This window comes from Penicillium waksmanii (assembly GCF_028829765.1).
Source record: "Penicillium waksmanii strain IBT 27052 chromosome Unknown utg000010l:1.0-3698451.0:1.0-3701458.0, whole genome shotgun sequence".
NCBI classification, from domain to species: Eukaryota; Fungi; Ascomycota; class Eurotiomycetes; order Eurotiales; family Aspergillaceae; genus Penicillium; species Penicillium waksmanii.
In genome coordinates this window covers 601,374-624,633 of record NW_026643256.1, presented here as the reverse complement: position 1 = coordinate 624,633, position 23,260 = coordinate 601,374, and the positions used below count along the sequence as shown (strand labels likewise).

Below are 23,260 nucleotides of genomic sequence, written 5' to 3'. Positions count from 1 at the left end.
TAAATTCAGATTTTTTTTTCTCGATTCAACTGCCCCGTTCTTGAACATGGCGCAATCACAGAATCAGTACCCCCCGCCGCCGATGTCGGGTAAGTCAACCAGCCGCCTCAAATCGTGACATTCTATTACTCGATGCTAACCTAGAATAGCCCCAGCACATGTAACATGTAAGAGGCACGAAGACGCATCCAATCTAATTTCCCTGACTTTCAATAGCTTTCCCTCCACCTCCACAACAGGCCAGCCCCTTCGCACCTCCGAATTTCAGCTATCCGCCTCCCCCAACTCAGTCACCTCCTACGAGTGGGGGATACCCAGGCCCTCCACAATCCACTAGCCCGCCTGCATCTGCACAGCAATATGCTCAGCATAACGCTGCTGTTGTTCAGCAAAATGCTGCTATTCACCGACCATCACTGTCACAGTCACCCCCTTTAAAGGCAAATATCGAACATCTACCCGGTGGTGCACCGGCAGCAGGTCAATTTTCCGGAGCAAGCGCAGCAAACGAGGACTCCGTAGGAACTTTCAATGGAGGCAGCTATCGGGTCAGCCATCGTGATTCAAACTCTTTGTTGACTGTACAACTCGCGATGGGCGCTCCATTTACCGCCAGACCGGGTAAGAAATGACCACTTCAATTATCACAAGATTGTCAAATTTCTCAACTAAGCACATGTATACAGGTGCTATGATTGCGATGTCTACAACGGTTACTTTGAAGGGTACTTTCCATTTTGCGTGGAAGAAACTGCTTGCTGGTGGCGAAATGACAATGTCCAAGTACAAGGGCCCTGGTGAACTCTTACTTGCCCCTTCCACTCTCGGAGATATCATTGTTCTCCGAATCAACGAGAACAACGAGTGGAAGGTTGGGCGGGATGCATTCCTGGCTTCTACAGATGCAGTTGCGCATAAATATCAAGCGCAGGGGATCACCAAGGGAGTGTTTTCTGGGGAAGGTCTCTTCATTTACAAGATCACAGGTGACGGTCTACTCTGGGTTCAAAGCTTCGGCGCTATAATCAAGAAAGATGTAAGTCAACCCCTAGTATCCACTCTGAGGACTTTGTGTTGACGGTTATCCTTTTCTAGCTCCAAGATGGAGAGGACTACTTTATAGATAACGGCCATCTTGTCGCATGGAACTGCAAATATAAGATCGAGCGTGTTGCATCTGGTGGAATCATGTCCAACTTTAGCGCTGGAGAAGGATTGGCTTGCAGGTTCACTGGACCGGGAACTGTTTATTTGCAGACGAGAAACCTGAATGCATTTGCGGTACAGATGAAGGTGAGTACTGCAAGTGGCTAATGCTATGAGGTCGGAAGGGATGGGTGTATGCCGATAAGTTTCGATCTTGATTGTACCTAGCTGCACTCACTCCGCCCATCTTCTGAGCCAGAGTTCATGGGTGGGCTTTTCGTTATTGCGTTTTGATAGGCAGAGATTGGATGTATAACCAAAACCAGAGCGGGACTCTATTTCTTGAAATCGACAAAATCGACACACTGTTGTCAAATTAAACCAGGTCCGGATTTTCGGAAACAGTAGAAGCTCATTAGAGCTGTGCTTCCCCCGCAGGTCTAGCGTTTTCTTCGTTCTCTACTTTGACAAACCACGATGTACTAAGGAATCACCCGAGATCAAGTTGATATCACCAAAACTCAGGAAACTAAATACTCCGTTATGGAATCTCCCAGCAAGGGGCAGGAATCGATGGGAGCCGAATGGATGTTAACCAAAGTGAGAAAAGCAGTATCCATCTCAACAAGGACTCAGATTCATCAGTTATTCAAGTTCCAAGGTTGGTTACAGTTCACGGGTGACCCTGACCAGCTGGGGAACAAACATGCTACGACCGCATTCAGACGCAAACTTGAATATAAGCCGGAGTGAAATATCATTTTCGTCACTATCAAGCTTTTGTTTTAGAAAGAACAGAAATCGGATATATGTTGTCATAGTAGTCAATTCATGCCAAACTAATCTATCTTTCATATCATTGCTTCATCGCACATCCCCGAACCGGTTAAGAAAAATGCAGTTGCCAAGGGGCCCCCCTATTTTCACCCGTGAAAAGATCGTAGTAAGTGACACGCGATAAAGAAGAGAAACGGAAAACTCCCTCCTCCACAAATGCCAGCATTTTTTTTGATACCCCATTTAACCAGTACGCTTGCGGCGGCCGACTTGGCCACGGAAACCGGTCTTGATGGCGGCGACGGAACGACGAGATCCACAGGAGTTGCAGGTAACGAAGTACAGACGGTTCTCACCCTTGTTGAGCTCAGTGTCGGGGCTGCGGCAGGTCTTGCAGGTAACGTATTCGACTAGAGAGAGTATTGTTAGATAAAGTGCCGTTGGGGAAAATAGGACCGCACGGGCAAAACAATAACATACCGATGTATCGTCGCAGAACGGACTCAATACCACGCTGTTGGAAACGACCCTTGATAACCAGACGACGGCTACCGTCAACACTACCACTGGTACCCAACTCAGCGAACAGGAACTGCATGACGTGGTCGTCGGAACGCTTCATGCGCTTGCTGATATCGGCAATGTTGGCGAAAATGGTACGACGGTTACCCTCACGGAGACACTGAGGAGGGGGAATCTTGTAGGACTTGGCGCCGCTGGAGAGCAGATCGGGGTGGTGGCTCTCGATGAGGGAGAAGAAGCGGTTGACGAGAAGGGAGTAGGGGATGGCTTGTGTCGCATCGTGGGACCAGATACCAGTGCCGGCCTCGTGGTCACCCTCGGGGATGACCTCCTCAGCTTGCTCCTCGGCGGTCTCTCCAGTGACACCAGCCTCGGCGAGCTTAGCTTCAAAGTCGCCGGTATCGACCTTCTTCTTGATGGTCTTCTTCTTCTTCTTCAGAAGGGAGGGATCGAACGAGCCGTCGGCGTCGGCGGCGGGGGCCTCCTCATCCTCAGCACCTTCGGCGTCCTTGGACTTCTTAGACTTCTTCTTTTTTGACAGGCCCTTGAACATCTCGGTAACCTCGTCGACCTCCTTGTCTATATCACGGATATCACTATGTTAGCGGGTCCATCGATGTGCGTGTGCGGGAGACTCGAATTTCAGGGGAGCTAGAAGGCGTACCGGCGGGCTTCTCATCCTGAGGGGTGTCTGTGACTTCGCCGTTGGTGTCCATGATGACGTCTCCTTCGCTAAAGGCGACCGACTTGCGTTGCTTTTGAGTAGCTTCCTGCTTGGAGAAACGAAGACCAAAATTAGTGGGGGTGGATTCTAGGCGCAGAAAAGTGACAAAAGTGAATGCGCAGGACAGCTCTTGCGGTTTAAAAACCAGTCCAAATACCCAGCGAGTCAAAGAGGGCTTTGCGCTGGCGTGGTGGTGGTCGCTCGGAGGGGTATTGTGCAGGCAAAGAAAATGTGGGAGGGTCGGTAAAACAACACCAGGATGTAACGTACAACGTCCGCCATGATTGCGTGTGCGATTCGGAATTCTCTAGTCCCGTTGGTGTCAAAGGGGTACTGGAGATCGGTTTGGAATCGAATATTTGGGGAGAAGGTCGACAATGACGAATTTGTCGCTCCGCTGCTCATATCCGCTGGGCAGGCGATGCCTGTTATCGGTCACGTGAGTGTTGAGTCATGTATCGGTCACGTGGATAAAAGCGGAGAAGCGAGGCAGTTCCGGCGGAGAGAGCCACTTTCGATCAACATCAACAGCAGCAACAGCAACAGCAACACAGTTCATCTGCGCTGATGCTCTGATATTATCCGGCAGCAGGCAGGCCACTGCTCCATCTCTTACTTTCACATACCACGAATCTAATCACAATCGGTGCTCGAGACTAATTCGCCGTCATGTCCGCTGACTCGTACTCCGGCTCCGATCCCTCCTTCTCCATGTCTGCCTATATGGTTCCCGAGGCCGACCGCTCATATGAGACCGACGATGATCTCGCTTCCCTCCCTTCCGAATCTACCACCGATACCGATCTAGATACCCTCTCCGAGTACTCGGAATCAGATGCCGAGGCCGAGTGGCGCGAAAGTATCGAGCAGCTAGAGCTGCTTCTCAGCATGGTCCTGGTGCCGTTCATTGGCAAGTATTTTGGCCGCCGTTGTGCCTACTGGAGTATGTTTCCACATCTCAATTTTGGAATAAGGTCATTTACCCATATTATATTGCAGGTTGGACCAGGTTCATGCAATGGAAGTACCCGGTCGAGGTCGTCATGCAGAACCCGACTCTCTTTAAGGGAACCGGCGCAATCGTGGCAGCCGCCAGCCTGTGATCAAAACGAAATCACCTCGCCAACACCACTGCGCCACAGCCATTACATTCCCCAGATCATGATACCCCCGATACAGTCGATCGCCCGCCTCCGAGAATAGGGCTCGACTCTCCGCCCGCCGGAAACTTTCTCCTCACCATGTGGTGGATCCTACGCCCCTGTGAAACAGAGCAAAACAGTGCTGCTCTGCTACTATCTATGATGGTACTTGATCAGGACTCACAAATACTACACATTCTACGAAAGAAAATTAGACTTCGAGCTAGATTGTTTTCAGAGATTTGCGTCTATCGCTATTCTTGAGATTGTTAGATACCCAACCAATCTATTTGACCGGCATCTCAGATGTCGGCATGACATGTTCCAATGTTTTACCATCAACTCACGACCTGGCAAGTATTGCAGTATCATGTATAACCTCGAAAACCTTCTCCGGTACAGATAACATAGGAGAGTGGCCCGAGGCGCAGGTATAAGTTCGCACAACATTATCCCCCGCATTGGCCACCATCTCTCTCTGGAAATTAGGCCTGATAGCTTCATCCCGTTCGCAAAACAGGTAAGTCGCTGGCACGTCCCGATAGGCCTCATAAGTGAAGGGAGTCATGAAGGACGGCATGGCGTGATGGACCAGCGCATCCACATATTTCGCAGCAGTCTCATCGTCGAGGTCATTATAGAAATGAAACCTCGGATCGTTTGCCTGTGTCGCATCACCCTGTACCAAATTTGTCAGTGTCAATTACATATAATCAAAGTCACGATGTCAAGTCAATCCCCGTCCTTTAGAACTGGGATTATCCCTGTTGTGGAAAGCCACTGGCGGCACGTACATCCATAACCGGGCTGATGAGCGATGGGGTATCACTTGGCAAAGACTCAGCGAGACTCTGTCCTCCGGGAATCATAAAGGCGGCCGTATACACCAGTGCAATCACACCACCGGGTTTCCCTTGTGTTGCGATATCCTTTCTCGCCAATCCCTTGACAGATTCGGTGCCGGGAACACCGCCATATGAGTGCATGACGATGATCACTTCTCGGCCTTGAGCTACAAGTCTCTCCAAATGGTTGCTGCGAATATAGGCTGCATCGTCGGCGACACTAGTCGAGGGGGGACCTCCGGCAGAAGGGAGAGTTACAGGTTCGACATAATACCCTTGGTCTTGAAGGAGACTGGTGACGGGCTCCCAGGTTTTGCCCTGATGCCATGCGCCGGGGACTAGAAGGATGGCTGGTTTGGGTGTTGACATCTTGCGATAGACTAGTATTGTTTGCGAGAGAAGAAAATGACCAATGAGGATGCTGGCCGGAGTCTTGGGGTGAGATACTTGGTGCAACGCAAGGTGACAAAGGAAAATATTCTAAACGGTTGAAAAATGTTGTGGATCGTTGTTTAGTTATACCAGGCTCTACGGAGTACGTTGCGAGGGCCCACATGGACTGGCGCACAATTATACTGCTTTGGGCTCGCTTTGGACTCTCTATGCGGTCTTCCCGTTTCCAAGTGTGGAATACTAGTACGTATTTAGTTTGGGGGACTCATAGGATGGGGGCCAAAACGTAACCCTTGAGGAACAAAATAACTTGAAATATAGAGAATAAGAACTACTCACATTGACAGCCCCGGAGGGTTGAAGGAAAAAATTGTAAACTATATCATTAGTGAATAACAAGTGTTTGTCCGAGGTATTTGAAGGAAGAGTGTAAAGTTCAATCAATACCCGTTCCCAACCCAGGCAGTGAAATGAGACACCCGGTCTCTATACAAGGAGGACGCCTTAATTATCCAAAGTGTGAACTAACCATATGTTGGGAGATTAATATAACTTGTTTTGCCGCCAAAAGCCGAGCGGGAAGGTATTCTGCTCTAGGGTCGACTGCGCTGCTGGGCGTCCACGCCGGCTGGGCCTCTCTGTAAAAGATTGCTGCTGGCTCTGAAGTTGCTGATCCGTAGGATGTATCGGTAGGAAGGTCGGGAAATCATTTTTGTTGCAACTTGAGCTTGGCCCTAGGGAAGTTCCGACTCGAATACCTGACAGTGTTCCACGAAGCGATCCAGATGTGTCATTATCTAGCCCGATTCCGTCGCACGGGGCCATATGAAGGCGATCACAACGAGCTTCCTTTGAGTTATTGGAGGGGAAAGTGTCAAAATATGTCTTGAGGGAGTGCGGGGGTCCTGGCCGAGGCGGAGGTATTTCAAGCTGCTCCCCCTCGGGAGCCGGCCTTCCATCCTGGGAGCTGACAATTTCCTGAAAGAGCATATCCAGCTGTTGGAAGATATGATCACTATCTGTCAGCGCTTCTTCAATCATCCTCCTAGCATTGGATGTCCCGTTCCATCCACTTTGTGATATGGATGCCGCATGGTTAGGTCGAGAAATGGAATGTGAAGATAGACAAGTCGCTGGGTAACCTCCACTTCGCCCTTCCTCCCATAATTCCCTCCTAGCCTCTAAAATTTCCTGCAGGTCTTTGAGTTCGTAGTAACGTTGATTCATGTCGGCAGTCTTGCTGCTTTCACTGATCTCTGCTTGCAGATTGATGTGAAAAACAGCCAGAAGAGTATCTTCTATCGAACGGTCAAGGCGTGGCTGGTAGGGCTCACTTTCAGACCATGTATATGGGGTAGCAGACCGAGACTCTGGAAGACAGTACTGTTGGTTGGCCTCCAGACCCCACTGCTGCGCGCAATTTCCTTGATGTGTGGCAGCGGGGAATATGAGTCTGGGTCTGGACAATTCCTGAAACTCTCTCAGATTCGCAGTTATGGCGAGATTTTCATTGTGTGCGTTGGTCGACTTAATCGATCCTGAGTTCGGCGGATTCATGACCAGCTTCGGCGAACGTTTATCATCAGAGCAATCAACCACTCTTTTCCCGCAGGTGTGATGGCCCATCTCCAGTGATCCCAGCACGACACTATCGGGTGTAGACGACTTCGGGGGTATCTGCTTCATGCCAAAAGAAAGGGTTGTTTCTGAAAATGCAAGACCCGACACCGTCGGGGGGAAACCCGTCAGTTTCACTGATCTGTGATCATTGCGCGTATCACGATACTGATCTTGACGTAGCCGGATGGGAGGTGATGATTTCCCCTTGCTGAATATGCCAATCATGGCAAGGGGCTGGAGCTATCATCATGGTCAGAAACGGCACACTAACTTTTCACTGGTGCTTACCGTCAACCTGTCTCGAGCCACATTGGGAGCGTGAAATCCGGCATTCGTCGTTTGCTTTCTAGTTCGGCGCAATGTTTTGGTCCTTTTCGGGTTCCTCTCCCCGTGAACCTGCCCAGAGATCATGCCAGTTGTTTGATACTTATATCGATCTTCCCGGGTTTTGCGCCGAGGATTCCGATCATAACTGTGGATCTTCTTCTTATCAGATCGGTGTGGAGGGCCTGAGCCTCCGTCCGGCTCATCTCGACGGCGCTTGTTCAGCCGTGGTCGTTGTGGAGTGGGTGCAGTGCTAGGTGTTTCCAACGGCAGACGAGGCAAGTGAGAACCTTCGTTTGAGACAAATGCATTCGTACAGTCTCGATCTGTCACATGCCCTGTCAGCCAATGCCACCGATTCAACAGTTCTCCGGGTCGATTCATACCACGGGAATTGTCCCCTCCCAGGTCCCCCGGTGACACATTTGCCAGCCATTGGTCAATCGAGACACGACCAGAGGTCCCCATCATTCAGACTTGATAAGAGATGCGACGATACCAAGAGTCAGTAACATAGATCCAAGAGAAGAAGTCCATGAAAGGGTTTCATTTCGGAATGAGGTTTCTTTTATGGCGTTGATGATGCAACAGGCAGGAGCCACCAAGTAGGTAACTGAAGGCACGTGTTGACAGGACCTTTTTTGTCCTTGCAAAGAGATCGACCGAGTCTTCTTCCACTTCCACCTTTTATCATTCTTGAGCAACGTCGATTTTTTCCGTGTCATTCGGCTCGTTCGCTATCCCGTAACTCCCGTCCCCACCCCAGCCAATGCAGATGACCACAGCTACAGTCGGACAATGAAGCCACCCCGTCAAACGTCCCATTGCTTCTCTCGAGTTGTTCGTCCGAGTCTATCCTACGATTCAAGGATCCCAGGGGCTCCACCTTGTGAGATTCTGACAATGGGTGCTGCCGCATTGTCATCCGAAGAGCTGTTCCAAGTTTATGTATATATGTACGGAGTACATATCAGGGCGATCCATGTGCTGATCGTCACTGCCTCTCCGGAGTCCTGCCGACGTACGGCCCAAGCGGCATGTGGGTCGACTGCCCCTCCCCGCGCGCATTGCGTGGATTGGCCATGGATGATCATCATTGCGGTCGGACTGGAGCCCAAATTGGCCTGACAGGGCTAGAGACATATCGGTAAAACGACCCTTTCTGCACCTTGCATATAGGCCAGACTACTCTGAATCCGTGTGGGTGATGATGGCCTATGCCTTGAGAGCCCCGTCAACGAGAGCACGAAAAGACATCAAGATAAAAATCAAAAATTACAGACCGGACCCGTCATGGCAAGGGAAGTTGTGAGGTACAATCTTGGCTCTTCCCCATAGGACACAAGTTGGTTCAACCGGTGTGCTCCACGGAAAGGAGTGCGTGGAGGTCCCGCCTCAGCCCGCCACTAGGCATGTTTCCCAGGGGTCACTCCCCGGGCATAGTCGGTTGACGCCCCCCCCCCCCGGTGGTATGGTTCTACAACAAGGCCGGTGCATGGTTCTCTTTTCCTTTGAGTAACGACTCTTTCTGAAGGGATTGAAGTTGCATATGAAAGGAACAGCCAGGCGGCGATACCTGAATCTGAATCCTCAAAGACAAATGAGGGGGAAGTATGAGCAACGCCCATCAGCCGATGTCTACTAGCGTCCCTCATCTTCCAGATCCAGCCTCGGGTAGCATCTGATTGATGGAGCGCAGGCACGCCAGGCCGCCGGGTCCCGAGAATTCAATCAGTTCAAGGTTTAGACCGGTGGGACTCGCCTTTGAGGGGGTGGTGTGAAAGGGCTATTATCTCTGCAGCGGCCTGCTCACCCCACCTTGGCTCCATCTCCCCCCTCTAGTTATCTGTTGGGCCTCTTTTCTTCGTTACTGGTCGCAGCCCGCAGCCAAAGGTAATCTAGTAAGCATCATATTTCCCTGGCCGGTCCCATTATTGGCTTCGGTGCGGGCTGGCAAAGTCCCAAGGACACGGAAGCCCTAAAGCAGTGTGATTGTTACACGGGTTTGACTGCTGACTCGTTTCGCAACCACTAGGATCTCACTGCCACTCAGTGTCACGACACGACTCATAATTTCCTCCTCCTCCTCCTCCTCCTCCTCCTCCCGTGGGCTGCTTCCATCGACTCATTCCTGTGTATGCACTAATCTCTTCCCAGTCTTGATTTTTGAGAATTCCGTGGGCAGTCTACCAGAATGTCCAAACTTTTTGTTCAGTATGTTAAGCTGGCCTTTTCCCCGCGCGCATTTCATTTTCGGCTTTTTCTCCTTTTATTTCAGGGACACCAGGCCTCCGTGCCAGGAAAGAATCGAACTGACCACGTATCCATCATGATGTAGCGGCCTGTCATGGCACACTAATGATGACACTCTTCGCGAGGGTTTCCAGCAATTTGGCGAGATCCAGGAAGCCGTTAGTCTTCTTTCCCTCGGCCACAGAGCCTCATCCTTCTGATCTGCAACCGGTGTCTAACTTCCTCTGCCCCAGATTGTGGTCAAGGATCGTGCCACGCTGCGTAGTCGTGGATTTGGGTTCGTGCGATTTGCAACTGATGCCGAGGCTGATGCTGCCATGAATGCCATGAACAACCAGGAGTAAGCATCTGCAGGATCGCCCCTGTCTCTCAATCATCGATAGATGTCCATCAACTCATTCTTCGTTATTTTCCCTCTCCAGATTTGATGGACGAGTCATTCGTGTTGACAAAGCATTTGACCGTCCCAGTCGCCCTGACGGCGGTTTCCAAGGCCGTGGTGGATACAACCAGCAACCTCAAAGTGGATATCAGGGCGGTGGTGGCGGTGGCTACGGCGGCGGCGGCGGCGGCGGCGGTGGTGGTGGATACAACCGTGGAGGAGGATATAGTTATAACAACTATGGCAATGGAGGCGGCGCTGGCGCCGGCGGCGGAGGCTACGGCGGAGGTGGTGCTGGTGCTGGCTATGGCGGCGGCTATGGTATGTAGTATTTGACGTCGCCGGTCTCGGTACTTGCAACGACCTTCATTATTTTGTTCTACATGATTTGGAGGCTAATATAGCATGTAGGTGGTGGTGCAAACGCTGGCTATGGCGGCGGTGGCGGTAAGTCATTACAGCTGTATCCTATCCTCTCGACCCATTTGGTCTATTAACTGACTTGGATTGTTTTTAGCAGGCTGGCGAAACAGCAACCAACCTCCGGCCCCATCTGAGGGCAACTGAATTTCGAAGTATTTAGGATATTTCCATTGTTATCTTCTTTCAGCACGCGAAAATGACCTTCGGCTGATTTTCCTGGAACCGGTGGTTTCACGAAATATAACGAGTTTGGTATTTGATGCAATGCGGATCTGCAAGTTATGTGAAGGAAGTCTTGATTTTTTTTGCGTGATATTTTTTGCTTCTTCTTCGTCTCACTCCTGAATTTGTTCTCGAATCCTTCAAGAAGAGCTGGCTTTGGGCTCGACCCCACTGGGGTACATAAGATTCTACATCCTGGCAACAATTTGTTTTTGTTTTTGTCTGGTGTACTATGGTTCAATCTTTGAAATGATTGCTTAACCTTGTGCATTTCTTAACCTCGTCCATATACCTAGTTCCGGTTCCTCTTCTATCATGTTTTGGGATCTCCGTGTTTGGCTTAAGAGAAGGCAAATATCGAGGACTAACATGATAATTCTAAAACATGGTCTTGTTCATCTAGAGTCTATACCCATAATCCAAAGGGATGTTCCCCGTCACGAAGTGAGCCCACCGCTCATTCGATTCTGTCTCCGTGCACCGAGTCTCCAGCCAAAGCTAGATATTTGCGCACATCTCTTGCTGCCTCCTGCTCTTCAGCTTCGGGTTGGTCGTCAGCCTTGATAGCCTTCACCCGCTTCACTAGATCGGTGACATGCACATCGGCCGTGCCCAGCCCAATTCCCTCCAATGCCTTCTCCAGAAGATAAAGATACTCCGTATTCTTGCCACTTTTTCCCTGGCTGTCGCTAATAACCTGAGCCACCTGCTCGGCGTCACGCTCTTCGTGTTCACGAAGAAACTGGGGATTGGTAGGTTGTCCGATATACACCATGCAAGTGATCGGGGTTGTGGCATCGGCCTCGGGGACCTTTGCGACTGTTCTTGTCGCTACGGGAGAGATCGCATGGAAGGGGGTGAAATGCGCCGTATACCCATTGATCTCGCGCTCGTCGAGGTAATCATGAACCTCCTCGGCGTGGGAGGCGGGAATATGATACGCCGCGCCCCAGACCTTACCTATGGAGGCGGATTCGGATTCAAGGGTAGCTAGCTGTGAGAGGTTAGCACGGTGTGAGCTTTTAATGTTTCCCAATTGAGGGTTCTCTCTCATTCACCTACCGGATCATCGAGAGTTTCCCAAAATTCCTGCTCGATCACCGTAACGACTCGTCCCGGCTTCTCCAATGTCCCACGATGATCAGAACTGCGAAAGACGACGATGTTAGTGGATAATTTGTAATTCCATTACTCGTACGCCGATGTTCCCACGGGAGATGAGGCTGAAATTGATTTTCCCAGGTTCCGGGATCAGGGGGGGCCAAGGGGAGGGGACTTGGTGCCCGAAATCAGAAACGAGGCCGCCCACTCCCACTCCACATCGACATCCACAGCACATACCTAGCCTGCAATAAGAACGCCACATCGGCCTCGTGTCAGCTTTGATCAAGTTAGACCTGAAACATATGGGAGGGTCTTTTTTCGCAATCCCGCCCAGGCTGCCGGATTCGTACCTCTCTCTCTCTCTCTCAGTGGAATTTACATACCTGCCAGAAGCGCCGCACGTAGCCGTTGATATACCCCGGTACCCGCTGATCTATTGATTTGATTAGCTATCGTATACGGAGTATACCAAAATCATAATCTTGCTGGGCGGGCAAAATTGAAAGAGGAACATCCGTTTGCAAATGGATATTCACTCCGACCGAGGAAGTATTTTGCATTCATTCATTCATACATACCAAAATGAGGCGGTGGTTTCCAGATCAAACTCCTACACAATCAAAAATTAGCGGGATGTCCAACTCTTCACTCTGAAACTTGAATGCCGCGGCAAGGGTCCGAATAGAGCAGGTCCTTTCGGATATCCAGCCGTATACGTATAAAATCCCCCGTTTGTACTTTATTTTTCGGGGCAATTGGATTGCCTTGCATTTCGTATACGAGTAATAAAACACACAAACAAGAACACACGAAATCAAGATCAAATATTGAGAAACTTGAATTGAAGGAATGTCAACGTACCCGTATCCAAAAACCCAAAGATCACCCTCGGGGAAATGCTTCTTCCAGGCTCGCCCTTCCGGGTGTACCTGGTGCCCCTGCAACGCCGCATCCATGATTCTCTCTAGCTCTTGCACTTGAACTTTCGCCAAGAGGGTGGCGAGGGTAGGTAGCTAGCGCGTCGGACAAGTGTTTGTTGTGTGATCCGGGCTGCTGGGTGGCAAGCAGTGCCTCTTCCCTTACTATACTTTTGGGGCAGGGAAAACAGGGTATGGATGTACGTCGTCAAGTCGGATTGGCGGCTCAAAGCCGGAGAGATGTGATGTGATGTTTGTGTGATCAATTCTCGTAAACTTGCGTCCAGCGTCAATCAAATACTGAATTCAAGTTAGCCAGCCAGCCCTGTCTTGCTGAGAAATCGGGTTGCCCGCTTTTGACCGGCGCCCCTCCCCGTTTGTTTGCAGTGTTTGTTTTTGTGTCGTCGCCATTCGGGCTCTTGGTGAGGTCTTGCGGGGAGTTCTGATTGGATTGCTTATGGTGTGATGGTGGTGTTTTGTGTGATTAGAGATATGAGCCCTGGGTCATGTTCGATTGAACCTCGGTCGACTGGTTGGTGAATAATGTGTGGTTTGTTCCTTCAAGTTTCTATATTTCGTCACAGCTTTGACGCGGGGTAGATTAAATTGATAAACTTGAACAGTTTTCCTTAGAAAGAAAAATGAACTGGAAGCCCTGGAGTCTATAGATGGATTACTCATAGATGAACTCCCAATGCCCATTGCTGTAACAGGGCCTAAAACCAAATATCTCCCATGTGCTAGTATGTATATGTGAATGTCCTTGTTGACCTCGAAATGAGCCACGAGCCTCACGGCCCCACTTCAACGGGATGACTCAGCATTATATCACGTGCACGAAATGTTGCAGTAAACACCTATGACCTATCCTAGGCTAAGGTTTGAGTTGTCAATCTTGAGATTCGGCTGTTAAATACCGCCATCATGTCGAGGCTCTTTGGCGTTTTCAAAATGCAATTCGTCCCGCCCACAGATCCTCGTGGTATCTCCTTTGCTGGCAAAACTATTGTCTTGACGGGTGCCACTTCGGGCCTGGGTTACGAGGCCGCCATCAAATTACTCAATCTCGGGGTTGAGTCCCTGATTATTGGAAGTCGCAGCATAGAGCGTGGAAACCATGCCAAAGCAGAGTTGGAAAAGTGCACGAATCGCCCTGGAACCATCCAAGTCTGGGAACTTGAGATGAGTAACTTCGCCAGTGTCAAGAATTTTGCCAATCGCGTTAACACCGAGCTTCCGCGACTCGACGTGGCCCTGCTAAATGCTGGTGTCTGGAATCGTGCTTATACCAAGTCGCCGGAGGACTGGGAAGATACCTTACAAGTCAACACCTTATCAACCTCACTACTGGCAATACTACTTTTACCCAAACTGAGGGAGAGCTCGACGTCCTCCGACCCAACACATTTGAGCATAACCTCCAGCCAACAATTTGTTCGTGCCAAAGCGGAGAGTTTGCGAACAGAGGGCCCCCTGCTCGAGCATCTCAACTCCGCGACGACAGTCAAGGGGCCAAGGCAATATGGCATTTCCAAGTTACTTCTAGAATATGTGACGAAGACATTGGCCAATCTCGTTCGCAATGATGACGGCACCGTGCCAGTGATCATCAACACGGTCAGTCCGGGATTCTGCGTGTCCGACCTTGGACGACAGTATAACCGGTTCTACGAGCGCTGGATTGCGTGGTTGGCCTATAAGATCTTTGCGCGCACGACTGAACAGGGAAGTCGCTCGCTGGTTAGCGCGACGGTGCAGGGAATCGAGTCTCAAGGGAAATGCTGGCGTAGCGATGGATATCTCGAGTATGATTGGCTTCCTTTCCCCAATTGCTTACCTCAATCTTTTGTTTTTACCCACTTCCTTACCCCCTCTTTGCCACGGTAGAATGAACTGACATATCTTTTAGCGAATCCACTGCTTTGACGACCGGGACTGAAGGGAAGCAATTTCAGGTGAAGGCTTGGGAGGAAATTCTGGATGTGCTGCAGGAGCAGGACACCAGGGTCAAAATCATTACACAGAAAGATTAATTGTGCACTCTTCTCGCAAATGTACTAACTACGCAGTTAACCTTTTATCATATTTATGTATTCATGCTCAAAAGCAGAGGCCGGAAAAAGCCTGCCATCGGTAGATACTCGTACTACTACTAGTAGGACTCGTTCTATTCGAATGGGCTCGTATTCGTGTCGGTTCAGTTATTTTTACCCGCAAGTGGAGCCGCAATCACAGCCCAATTGCTGGTGGGCTGGGACTTGTCAGCCCTAGGCTTCATAGTTCCTAACGGTAAGCTGTAAGCTGTAAGCTGTTGATTCTTGGATCAACCTCCTGCGTACCGCATAGTTTTGAACATATTTGCAAGTAAACCCATACTAGCTGTGAAGCCTTTGTAACAGCTTTTAATTTCAGTGGAGATTGACCACGAAGTTGGAGTTTATCACTTGGCATTGGCCTAAAAATCGTCTTGAACCACCGCCCACGGCTCCGCTTTGGCTTTGTCAAGAACGGATCAACCCTGACTTTCTCCCTTCTCCTTCTCTTGCAGATTCCTCACGTCATTCGTGCTTGACTCTTGACTATATAGATTCTTTCACGGCGACAATTCTTTCCCCGGGATTCTGACGCCTGCCAAGTCTCCCCCGCGTTCCTGAAGGGATCTATCTCACTGAGGCCTGATTGCGTCAGTGCCCGCGACCATGGCCTACAACAAGAGCTACAACCCTGACGCGCTGCCAGCGTGAGTTGCCAAACCCAGCGCAATGCCCGTGGAATTCGTTTAGATCGCTGACAAGCTGGAATGGCACAGGCACGCCGAGCCAGAGCAGGTACTACTTTGACCCTCCGCGACCACCGTGTCCCTTCACAACCACACCCACTAACAGAGATGCAAACAGGTCGCGCAAATGATCGGGAACATGCAGGTATCAGGCAGTCAACCCACCAGTCAAAGCCAAAAGCCTCTACCCTCACGACCCCCACAGGCAGGCGCTGGCGCTGGCAGCGGCGGCGGCGGCGTTCCACCCCGCGTCCCAGTCTCCAGTGCCCCTCCACAAGGAGGAAGTTATAACGCTCCTCCACCGCTGCGCCCGCAAGATCCCCATGCATCTCACTCCTATAGTGGCAGTGTTCCTGGTGGTGGCCGACCATCACCGGCAAACCTACCCACTCCAAACCGGCCACACCCATTACACCCATCCCCACCACCGCAGAACTACGGCTTCGGACCCCCTCCCTCCCACAATAGACCACCACCCTCCTCGCGCCCTCCTCAATCCCCACAACCCCCACCCCTCGCCGCACCGACAAGCAATGACCCACAGCAGCTCTTCCCACTCTTTCGCGCCGCGAATTCCTCGCATTCGGGCTCGCTGACAGAGCACGAGCTGGGCTCTGCACTCGTCAATGGCGACTATACATCCTTCCACCCGCGGACGGTGAAGATGATGATCCGAATGTTCGACCGGGACGGGAACGGGGTGATTATTTTCGACGAGTTCGTCTCATTGTGGCGGTATCTGGCTGCGTGGCGGGAACTATTTGATCGATTTGACGAGGACCGCAGCGGTCGGATTAGTCTGCAGGAGTTTGAGAATGCGCTCGTGGCATTTGGGTATCGGCTCAGTCCGAAATTTGTCTCTGTGCTTTTCTCGATCTTTGAGAGTAAGACGAGACAGTTGAGTGGGGCGCCGAAGAGTCCTAATCGGCATGGGATGAGCTTTGATCTATTTGTTCAGGCTTGCATTAGTCTCAAGCGGATGACGGATGTGTTTAAGCGGTATGATGATGATCGGGATGGGTATATTACTGTTAGCTTTGAGGAGTTCTTGACTGGTGAGTTGGAGTGGAGTGGATGGGGTGATTGTTGTTGAACTGATTGCTAACCAAGGGGTGTGTGTTTTACAGAAATCCTCCAACTGCAGGACTAAGGGAAGTGACCTCTCGTCTGTTCTCATGTCGGTCTGGCAGGTTGTGCATGTTGCATTTGTCGCCTTGGGGTTGTCGATTCTGGACTCGGCTTCCCACTTTCCATTTTATACCCTTTCGCCTTCCCCCTATTGTTCAGTGTTTCAGTCATAGAGTTTTCGGACAAGGCCGTTGCATTTGATAGGGGCGTTATTTAGTGATGTGCATTTCAAAGAAGGCTTGTCTGCTGCTTCTTTCATCCGATGGTGGTTTTCCTCGACAATTTCTTTCATGTAGACCGCCCCTCTCTGCGAGTGGATGTGACAGCTCCGATGGGTCTCTGCAGTGTGAGGTCATCAGGAATGCTGGGATAGCACCACCACGAAGTATACCAGTAGCAGTGGCAGTAATTGAGCAGCATTAAGATGGTTATAGGCACCACTGATCAAGTTCTGATTGATATTCATTCACCTGTCAGTGCTGTCACTTCAAGTATACAAACAAACCGCTTGCAGGGTTTGTCTGCTCCACCTATCAAACTAGTGTTTTGCTTCTGCCAACGTGGTTTGCTGCAAGCGGCCTCGCGTTGTCTCGCATAACGCATAAAATTGTCCGAGCCCCGACATATCCATTCACCGCACTTCCTCAGGCTACTATCTATACTACTAGTTACTCGTACTAGTATAAGGCACAGGTCAGACTAACTAGATCGAGGTAAGAAGAGAAGAAAGTTCGGGGCTCGGCATTTCGGCTCCTCCCGATGCTTGATGAGTAAAATCCGAGAACAAGATGACTCTAACTCGGACTCTGCACTACCTCCATCTCGTATAAGTTGGAAAGCAATGCCGCTTGGACTTGGACAAACACAAACGACTCCTCTCCAAGAGGACAAAATATACAGAAACCCCCATCTCTCCTACACCACCCATTCAACTCGCGATCGATCGGTTTTATCTCCGTCGCGCTACCGGACTTTGGCCTTGCGATCGCCCCGCTGAAATTTCCCTGCTCCTTTTCTTTCTCTCTTCGCCCTACTTTCATTCTCTGCGAGCAGAGAAAAGAAATTTCTGATATTCGATCGTTGTCGCCATGTCGGTCGAGCGCCAACACCACGAGTCCTCCAGCAGCGACTCCGTTGCTGCGCCGATTCCCACGGAAAAAAACGCGGTCGAGGTCGAGCCATCTCCCCCGCAAGACGAACACGATGTGACGCCCACCCCAGAAGAAAAAGATACCGAAAATGCGATCGAGAAGAAGGAGTCTGGCTCCCCCTTGGACCGGACCCCGTCACAGGCAGCCAAGATGGGCAAGAAGAAGATCGCTGTCGTTATGACTGCACTTTGCGTATGTACACCTTTGATATCAGGAACAACCCAGCGCAATGCGACACAAGTTACCTCGCAATACGAACTACAAACTGATCCCTCTTCTCTAGTTGGCCTTGTTCCTTGCTGCCCTGGATATGGTAAGAACTGCCCTTTCGCGCGCCCTCGCCGTTCATAATGCAGATAGCTAACCGACTTCGTCACAGACCATTATCTCAACCGCTCTTCCTACAATTGCCGCTGGCTTCGGTGCCTCGGAAAGTGGATACTCCTGGATCGCCTCTTCCTACCTTCTTGCCAACGCCGCTTGTATTCCGCTCTGGGGAAAGATTAGTGATATTTGGGGTCGGAAGCACATCATCTTGCTCGCCAATGTGTTTTTCTTGGTCGGTAGTTTGATCTGCGCTCTGGCAAAGAATATGGCTATGATTATCTCTGGTCGTGCGATTCAGGGTGTTGGTGGTGGTGGTATTATCATCTTGGCCAATATCAGCGTGTCGGATCTTTTCAGCTTGAGGTATGTCGAATTGATTAGTTACTTGCGTTACTTGCCTTTTTGCCATATTTTGAGTGTTAATAAAGCTAACGCACTGCTTACAGAGATCGACCGATGTACTACGGTCTTTTTGGTGCCACCTGGGCTATTGCGAGTGCTCTGGGTCCCATCATCGGTGGTGCTTTCACTACCAGTGTTACGTGGCGATGGTGCTTCTGGTTGAACTGTATGTGGAATCCTTTACAACAACACGAACTTTTGACTGATAAGACTTTCTAGTGCCTGTTGGTGGTGTCTCATTGGTTATCCTCTTCTTCTTCCTGCACATCGAATCTCCCAAGACGAACTTTTTGCAAGGCTTGCGCAACATCGATTGGGCTGGTACTTTCCTGATCATCGGCGGCACCCTCATGTTCCTCTTCGGTCTCGAATTCGGAGGCGTCAGCTACCCCTGGGCTTCTCCCACAGTCATTTGCCTGATCGTCTTTGGAATCGTTGTTTGGGCCCTGGCCATGCTGTCAGAGTGGAAGCTGGCCAAGTACCCAGTTATCCCGCCTCGCCTATTCAAGGAATGGTATAATGTGCTAATCTTGTTGATTTGCTTCTGCCACGGATTCGTTTTCATTGCCAGCACCTACTACCTCCCACTCTACTTCCAGACCGTGCTTCTCGCATCCCCAATCCTGAGCGGTGTTTACGTTCTGCCCATGGTCCTGTCGCTCTCCGTCGTCTCCGCCGTGACCGGCATCGTCATGAAGAAGACCGGCCGCTACCGCGAGATGATTGTGGGAGGTCTTTTCTTCATGGTTATCGGCTACGGCCTCTTCATCGACCTGAAGGCCTACGCCTCCTGGCCCCGCATCATCATCTACCAATTAATCGCTGGTGTCGGTATCGGTCCTAACTTCCAAGCCCCACTGGTTGCATTCCAGGCCAACATCCGGCCCTCAGATATGGCAACCGCCACAGCTACCTTCGGCTTCATTCGCCAATTATCCACCTCCATGTCCGTCGTTCTCGGCACGGTAATTTACCAAAACATCATGGGTCAACAATCCGATAAGCTTGTTGCGGCTATCGGCCCCGAGTTGACTGCCTCCATCTCCGGCTCTTTCGCTGGCTCTTCCAAGTCTCTTATTCAGTCACTCACCGAATCCCAACGCCATGTCGTTCTGGAAGCTTATACCCTTGCTCTGAACCGCATGTGGATCTTCTACACTTGCATTGCGGCCGTTGGCTTCATCTTGTCTTGTTTCATCGTTCCCCGTGAACTGAGCAAGTCTCACACTATCCAGAAGACAGGTCTTCAGGAACAAGAACGTGCTCGCAAGGAGCGTCTCGAGGAGGAGCGCAAGGCTGAGGGTAAATCTGAAGTTGAAGTTTGATCATACTCTTCGCTGTGTTTGCACTTGCCCATCGTTTTCTTTGCTCTACTCTACTCTACTCTATTATACCCTACTCTATCACCTCCAGTCGCATCATTTCCCTGCGCTGGTACTCTCAATGTCTAATATTTTTACATAATTGCATATACGTGTCTCCTCGGAGTTGGCTTATTTTACCCGAGGCATTATAGCACTTGCAACGAAAAGCTTTGAATGGAATGATTTAACATGAGCAGCTGAAAACCAATAAATTCATTTACAATTTACCACGCAATCTCCATTGATATCTCCCATATTAGAATTACAGGTCCACAGTCCAAACCAAAATAGAAACAACTTTAAATCAAATGCTATTAGCATACTGGTATCAAATTTCGATCTTGGGTGGGACCCGTCGATCCCTCAAGATGGGAATACGAGGTGGGCCCAGTATACTAACTGCACCTTTTTTCGGACGGAACCATACATTAAATTCAGGGGAATTGATATCAGAAGAAATCACATTGGTCATAATTATATTAAAGTATTACAGGGAATGTATCACTGGGGAGGATTCTTAAAATGCGACATCTCCATCCAGCCCTCCGGCCCTCCGGGTGAACTTAAAACAAAGCGAGGGGTTTCCGGTTGTTCTTCATCATAGCCAGAATATGAGTCTGCCGAAGATGATGCACGTACAGGTTCAGTTGTACCATGTGCGCCCTTGATAGAAGAGACAGAGATGGTGGTGGTGACCACGGGGGTCTGGCCGGCTGTGGCGAGATCCCCCCTTGTCGAAGCATATTTATCATATCCCATATAATTCTTCGGACTTCGAGAATACCCCGCGGATTTGATGAAACGCTTAGTGATAGGCCTGAAGAGCGGCCACACCGGCGGGATTGACATTGAGATGAGGACAATCCACTCCTCAGCTTCACCCCAGCGGAAAAGGATTCCGACACCATCTGATCACACATACTGTCAGTGATATGTTCGCGGGCTACTAGAGATATTTATATTTCGGGCCAACTCACATGAAGGGTCATCACTAAGAATGAATTTCGCTGCCCATGTTCGAACGATTGCTGCGGCTCCAGCAAAAACACCGAGGCCCATGAGGAAACTCAATCCCCATTTTAACTTGCGATCCATTCGCAACGGAACCAACATCGTGACCGGGATAATGGCGAGGTAGAAATCGGAGACTGCAGCGACAGCACCAATGAAATAACTGTAGCGTACGCTCGTGACGTGGTTACACTGATCCTGGCGTGAAGGGTCCCAGAGTGCATTTGGCGGGCTGCATTGGAACCAAGCAAGTAAGATCTGCGGGATACTGAGAATAATGTTGGCCGCTCCAACAGCGATCAGACTGCGGCGGATCTTGGGATCTGTAGGAAAGGGAGTTAGCAAGGAAATTAAAATACATGGATTTTCTTGTGAGGAGAACGCACTGCCTTGACCATTCATCTCAATCAAGAATGCTGCGACTGCGACCTTTCCAGTCGGAATCGCCATGTTGAAAAAGAAGACCGTGATCCATGTGAATAAAAGATAGTTATGTAATTGGCCGACCTCCTCGACGATCGCGATTCTATTTCCAAGTCCATGGAGAATGGAGATAACGCCAAAGCATTGTGTGATAGTCGTTAAAAGCTATAGAACTGGTCAGCCGGTGTGGACCGGATAGAATTAAGGTGATAACTCCTACCCAAGCGACAAGAGCCCAGATCAAGGCAGTTGTTCCAAATTTATTAACTCGAAGGCGAACGTAGATTCGCAAAATCATAAATATCGTAGCTACCGCTCCTAGGCCGAGTCCCACGCGAAGATCGGCTGGGCCACGGCCTCCATATGCTGGAAATCGTTCCTGTAAGCTCATCAGGGCGGAGTTGTAGTGGAAAAATCACAGGTCGGCAGGAGGGCCATATTTAGCAGCAGACCGTTCGCATATATGAATAAGTGAGACCCAGATTTCGGCGTCCGGCGGAGCGCGGCCACGAGGAATTCGAATTTCAAGTGGGGTAGATTGCCCGAGAATCAATCTAACCATAGGATGGCAATGCTTGATGGCAAGTTCATCAGATTCGTGGTTCGATCAAGTGGAGCCCTACCATTGAACTCGCCGGTCAGAACCCTTGGATTCGCTAACCGCCACCTATTAACTAACTCGTTTTCGGCTTCGAGAATTGCCGTGCCCCTGTGGCGTTTGAAAGGTAGGATCAGTTAAATGAATACAATTTGCTGGAGTTGAAAAGAACCAATCTGTATAAGCGATGGGCGCATAGCATTGGTCATTCTATGGGTTGCCTCAGACCAGCCTCGTCCAAAAAGAGAGAGAAAAAATGGGGCGGATAAAGTAATTCGGTGTCACGATTTTATGACCAAGCATTCAATCAAGATCAAGATCTGAGTCTCCATCCAATCCGCTCCAGCTCCCATGTGGCAAGCCCCTCGCTAACCATCGCCAACTATTGCCAAGAGCTCATCGGAGCGCCCGCACTGGTCTGAAACTTTCTTAGTCTGGTTCCACTCCCTGTTCGTTTAGCTTGAGCACTACCGGGCTATCGGCCGGAGGAATCACCTTATCCGTTCACACTGATCACACTGATCGCATTGTTCTTATAGAGAAAACCTTTCCTTTGCGCTCGGTCCCCACCCGACCACGCGACAATTTCAATAGTTTCCCCTCTCCAGAACCTCGGTCAAGCTAACGCCTTGACATCGCCCAACGATATTAGTGAGGGCCCTCGCGTTGAGGAGCCAACATCTAGTGATTTTTTTCCATCAACATGACACAGATTTCAGCTGTGGTAGTGCGACATGGAATACTCCGTGCAGCCTCATGCTTTGTTTCGAACGTGGAGGGTGGCAAAGGGATTGACTCAAATATGAGTTCCCCGCTGATCCGAAAGGCTTGAAAATAGATCCTGGATTCAAAATGGTTAGGATCATGATTCATGGATCCATGATTCCATCCGAAATGGGTGGGGGGGGTGGTACAGTTGTCACTCACGTAGCTCGGCAATTGATATCTCATATTATTCCAGATATCCTCAACTCAAATTGAACACTGAATATCGAAATATTTTTATCTGATGGAATGTCAAAATTGGAAAGCTTGCATTGAAATATACAGACACAGCAACCTTACACCTACGGGGCTGACCTGACGGGATAAATATTGCTAAGCGCATCCTTTACAGCCAAACAGTACTGTATGTACGGGATTCTGTCGGACGACAGTGCAGGCATACTACTAGTATTTCCTGGAGGGGCAGTATCCAGAACAAGGAATCATTCGCGTGATGTAATTTGAGTCAGATGGGTTGGGCTTTATGAGAGAGAGACGATCATGATCCATTGAGGAAA

The 23,260-nt window shown here is 50.0% G+C and overlaps 12 protein-coding genes across 12 annotated transcripts; 7 read left to right on the top strand and 5 right to left on the bottom strand.

Annotated features, from left to right (window-relative positions):
- Positions 1 to 46: 46 nt before the first annotated feature.
- On the top strand, positions 47 to 1,314 carry N7481_012186 (AIM24 family protein; the record flags this gene model as incomplete). The annotated part of the gene is made up of 5 exons (XM_057271405.1): positions 47 to 89; positions 150 to 167; positions 217 to 621; positions 687 to 1,036; positions 1,096 to 1,314. 5 exons carry the CDS (start codon positions 47 to 49, stop codon positions 1,312 to 1,314), a joined length of 1,035 nt encoding a protein of 344 aa, XP_057115593.1.
- Positions 1,315 to 2,166: 852 nt separating this feature from the next.
- On the bottom strand, positions 2,167 to 3,451 carry N7481_012185 (translation initiation factor eIF2 subunit beta; the record flags this gene model as incomplete). Its single annotated transcript, XM_057271404.1, has 4 exons — positions 2,167 to 2,333; positions 2,404 to 3,024; positions 3,110 to 3,218; positions 3,440 to 3,451. 4 exons carry the CDS (start codon positions 3,449 to 3,451, stop codon positions 2,167 to 2,169), a joined length of 909 nt encoding a protein of 302 aa, XP_057115592.1.
- N7481_012184 (uncharacterized protein) lies at positions 3,450 to 3,737 on the top strand (the record flags this gene model as incomplete). The annotated part of the gene is made up of 1 exon (XM_057271403.1): positions 3,450 to 3,737. One exon carries the CDS (start codon positions 3,450 to 3,452, stop codon positions 3,735 to 3,737), a length of 288 nt encoding a protein of 95 aa, XP_057115591.1.
- Positions 3,738 to 3,838: 101 nt separating this feature from the next.
- Positions 3,839 to 4,272, top strand: N7481_012183 (uncharacterized protein; the record flags this gene model as incomplete). Its single annotated transcript, XM_057271402.1, has 2 exons — positions 3,839 to 4,112; positions 4,169 to 4,272. 2 exons carry the CDS (start codon positions 3,839 to 3,841, stop codon positions 4,270 to 4,272), a joined length of 378 nt encoding a protein of 125 aa, XP_057115590.1.
- Positions 4,273 to 4,654: 382 nt separating this feature from the next.
- On the bottom strand, positions 4,655 to 5,525 carry N7481_012182 (alpha/beta hydrolase; the record flags this gene model as incomplete). Its single annotated transcript, XM_057271401.1, has 2 exons — positions 4,655 to 4,990; positions 5,106 to 5,525. 2 exons carry the CDS (start codon positions 5,523 to 5,525, stop codon positions 4,655 to 4,657), a joined length of 756 nt encoding a protein of 251 aa, XP_057115589.1.
- Positions 5,526 to 6,092: 567 nt separating this feature from the next.
- Positions 6,093 to 7,961, bottom strand: N7481_012181 (uncharacterized protein; the record flags this gene model as incomplete). The annotated part of the gene is made up of 2 exons (XM_057271400.1): positions 6,093 to 7,409; positions 7,458 to 7,961. 2 exons carry the CDS (start codon positions 7,959 to 7,961, stop codon positions 6,093 to 6,095), a joined length of 1,821 nt encoding a protein of 606 aa, XP_057115588.1.
- Positions 7,962 to 9,687: 1,726 nt separating this feature from the next.
- Positions 9,688 to 10,695, top strand: N7481_012180 (RNA recognition motif domain-containing protein; the record flags this gene model as incomplete). The annotated part of the gene is made up of 6 exons (XM_057271399.1): positions 9,688 to 9,707; positions 9,832 to 9,904; positions 9,980 to 10,086; positions 10,169 to 10,449; positions 10,540 to 10,575; positions 10,649 to 10,695. 6 exons carry the CDS (start codon positions 9,688 to 9,690, stop codon positions 10,693 to 10,695), a joined length of 564 nt encoding a protein of 187 aa, XP_057115587.1.
- Positions 10,696 to 11,230: 535 nt separating this feature from the next.
- On the bottom strand, positions 11,231 to 12,833 carry N7481_012179 (gamma-glutamylcyclotransferase; the record flags this gene model as incomplete). The annotated part of the gene is made up of 6 exons (XM_057271398.1): positions 11,231 to 11,767; positions 11,836 to 11,920; positions 12,115 to 12,119; positions 12,261 to 12,310; positions 12,456 to 12,487; positions 12,739 to 12,833. 6 exons carry the CDS (start codon positions 12,831 to 12,833, stop codon positions 11,231 to 11,233), a joined length of 804 nt encoding a protein of 267 aa, XP_057115586.1.
- Positions 12,834 to 13,718: 885 nt separating this feature from the next.
- Positions 13,719 to 14,827, top strand: N7481_012178 (putative short-chain dehydrogenase/reductase family protein; the record flags this gene model as incomplete). Its single annotated transcript, XM_057271397.1, has 2 exons — positions 13,719 to 14,599; positions 14,704 to 14,827. 2 exons carry the CDS (start codon positions 13,719 to 13,721, stop codon positions 14,825 to 14,827), a joined length of 1,005 nt encoding a protein of 334 aa, XP_057115585.1.
- A 666-nt stretch (positions 14,828 to 15,493) lies between these two features.
- N7481_012177 (EF-hand domain-containing protein) lies at positions 15,494 to 16,723 on the top strand (the record flags this gene model as incomplete). The annotated part of the gene is made up of 4 exons (XM_057271396.1): positions 15,494 to 15,534; positions 15,604 to 15,622; positions 15,692 to 16,628; positions 16,701 to 16,723. The coding sequence occupies 4 exons, from the start codon at positions 15,494 to 15,496 to the stop codon at positions 16,721 to 16,723; spliced, it is 1,020 nt and encodes a 339-aa protein (XP_057115584.1).
- A 1,066-nt stretch (positions 16,724 to 17,789) lies between these two features.
- Positions 17,790 to 19,906, top strand: N7481_012176 (MDR family MFS transporter; the record flags this gene model as incomplete). The annotated part of the gene is made up of 5 exons (XM_057271395.1): positions 17,790 to 18,044; positions 18,136 to 18,165; positions 18,232 to 18,542; positions 18,626 to 18,747; positions 18,801 to 19,906. The coding sequence occupies 5 exons, from the start codon at positions 17,790 to 17,792 to the stop codon at positions 19,904 to 19,906; spliced, it is 1,824 nt and encodes a 607-aa protein (XP_057115583.1).
- Positions 19,907 to 20,446: 540 nt separating this feature from the next.
- On the bottom strand, positions 20,447 to 21,770 carry N7481_012175 (uncharacterized protein; the record flags this gene model as incomplete). The annotated part of the gene is made up of 4 exons (XM_057271394.1): positions 20,447 to 20,853; positions 20,923 to 21,279; positions 21,343 to 21,544; positions 21,600 to 21,770. 4 exons carry the CDS (start codon positions 21,768 to 21,770, stop codon positions 20,447 to 20,449), a joined length of 1,137 nt encoding a protein of 378 aa, XP_057115582.1.
- Between the last annotated feature and the right edge of the window lie 1,490 nt (positions 21,771 to 23,260).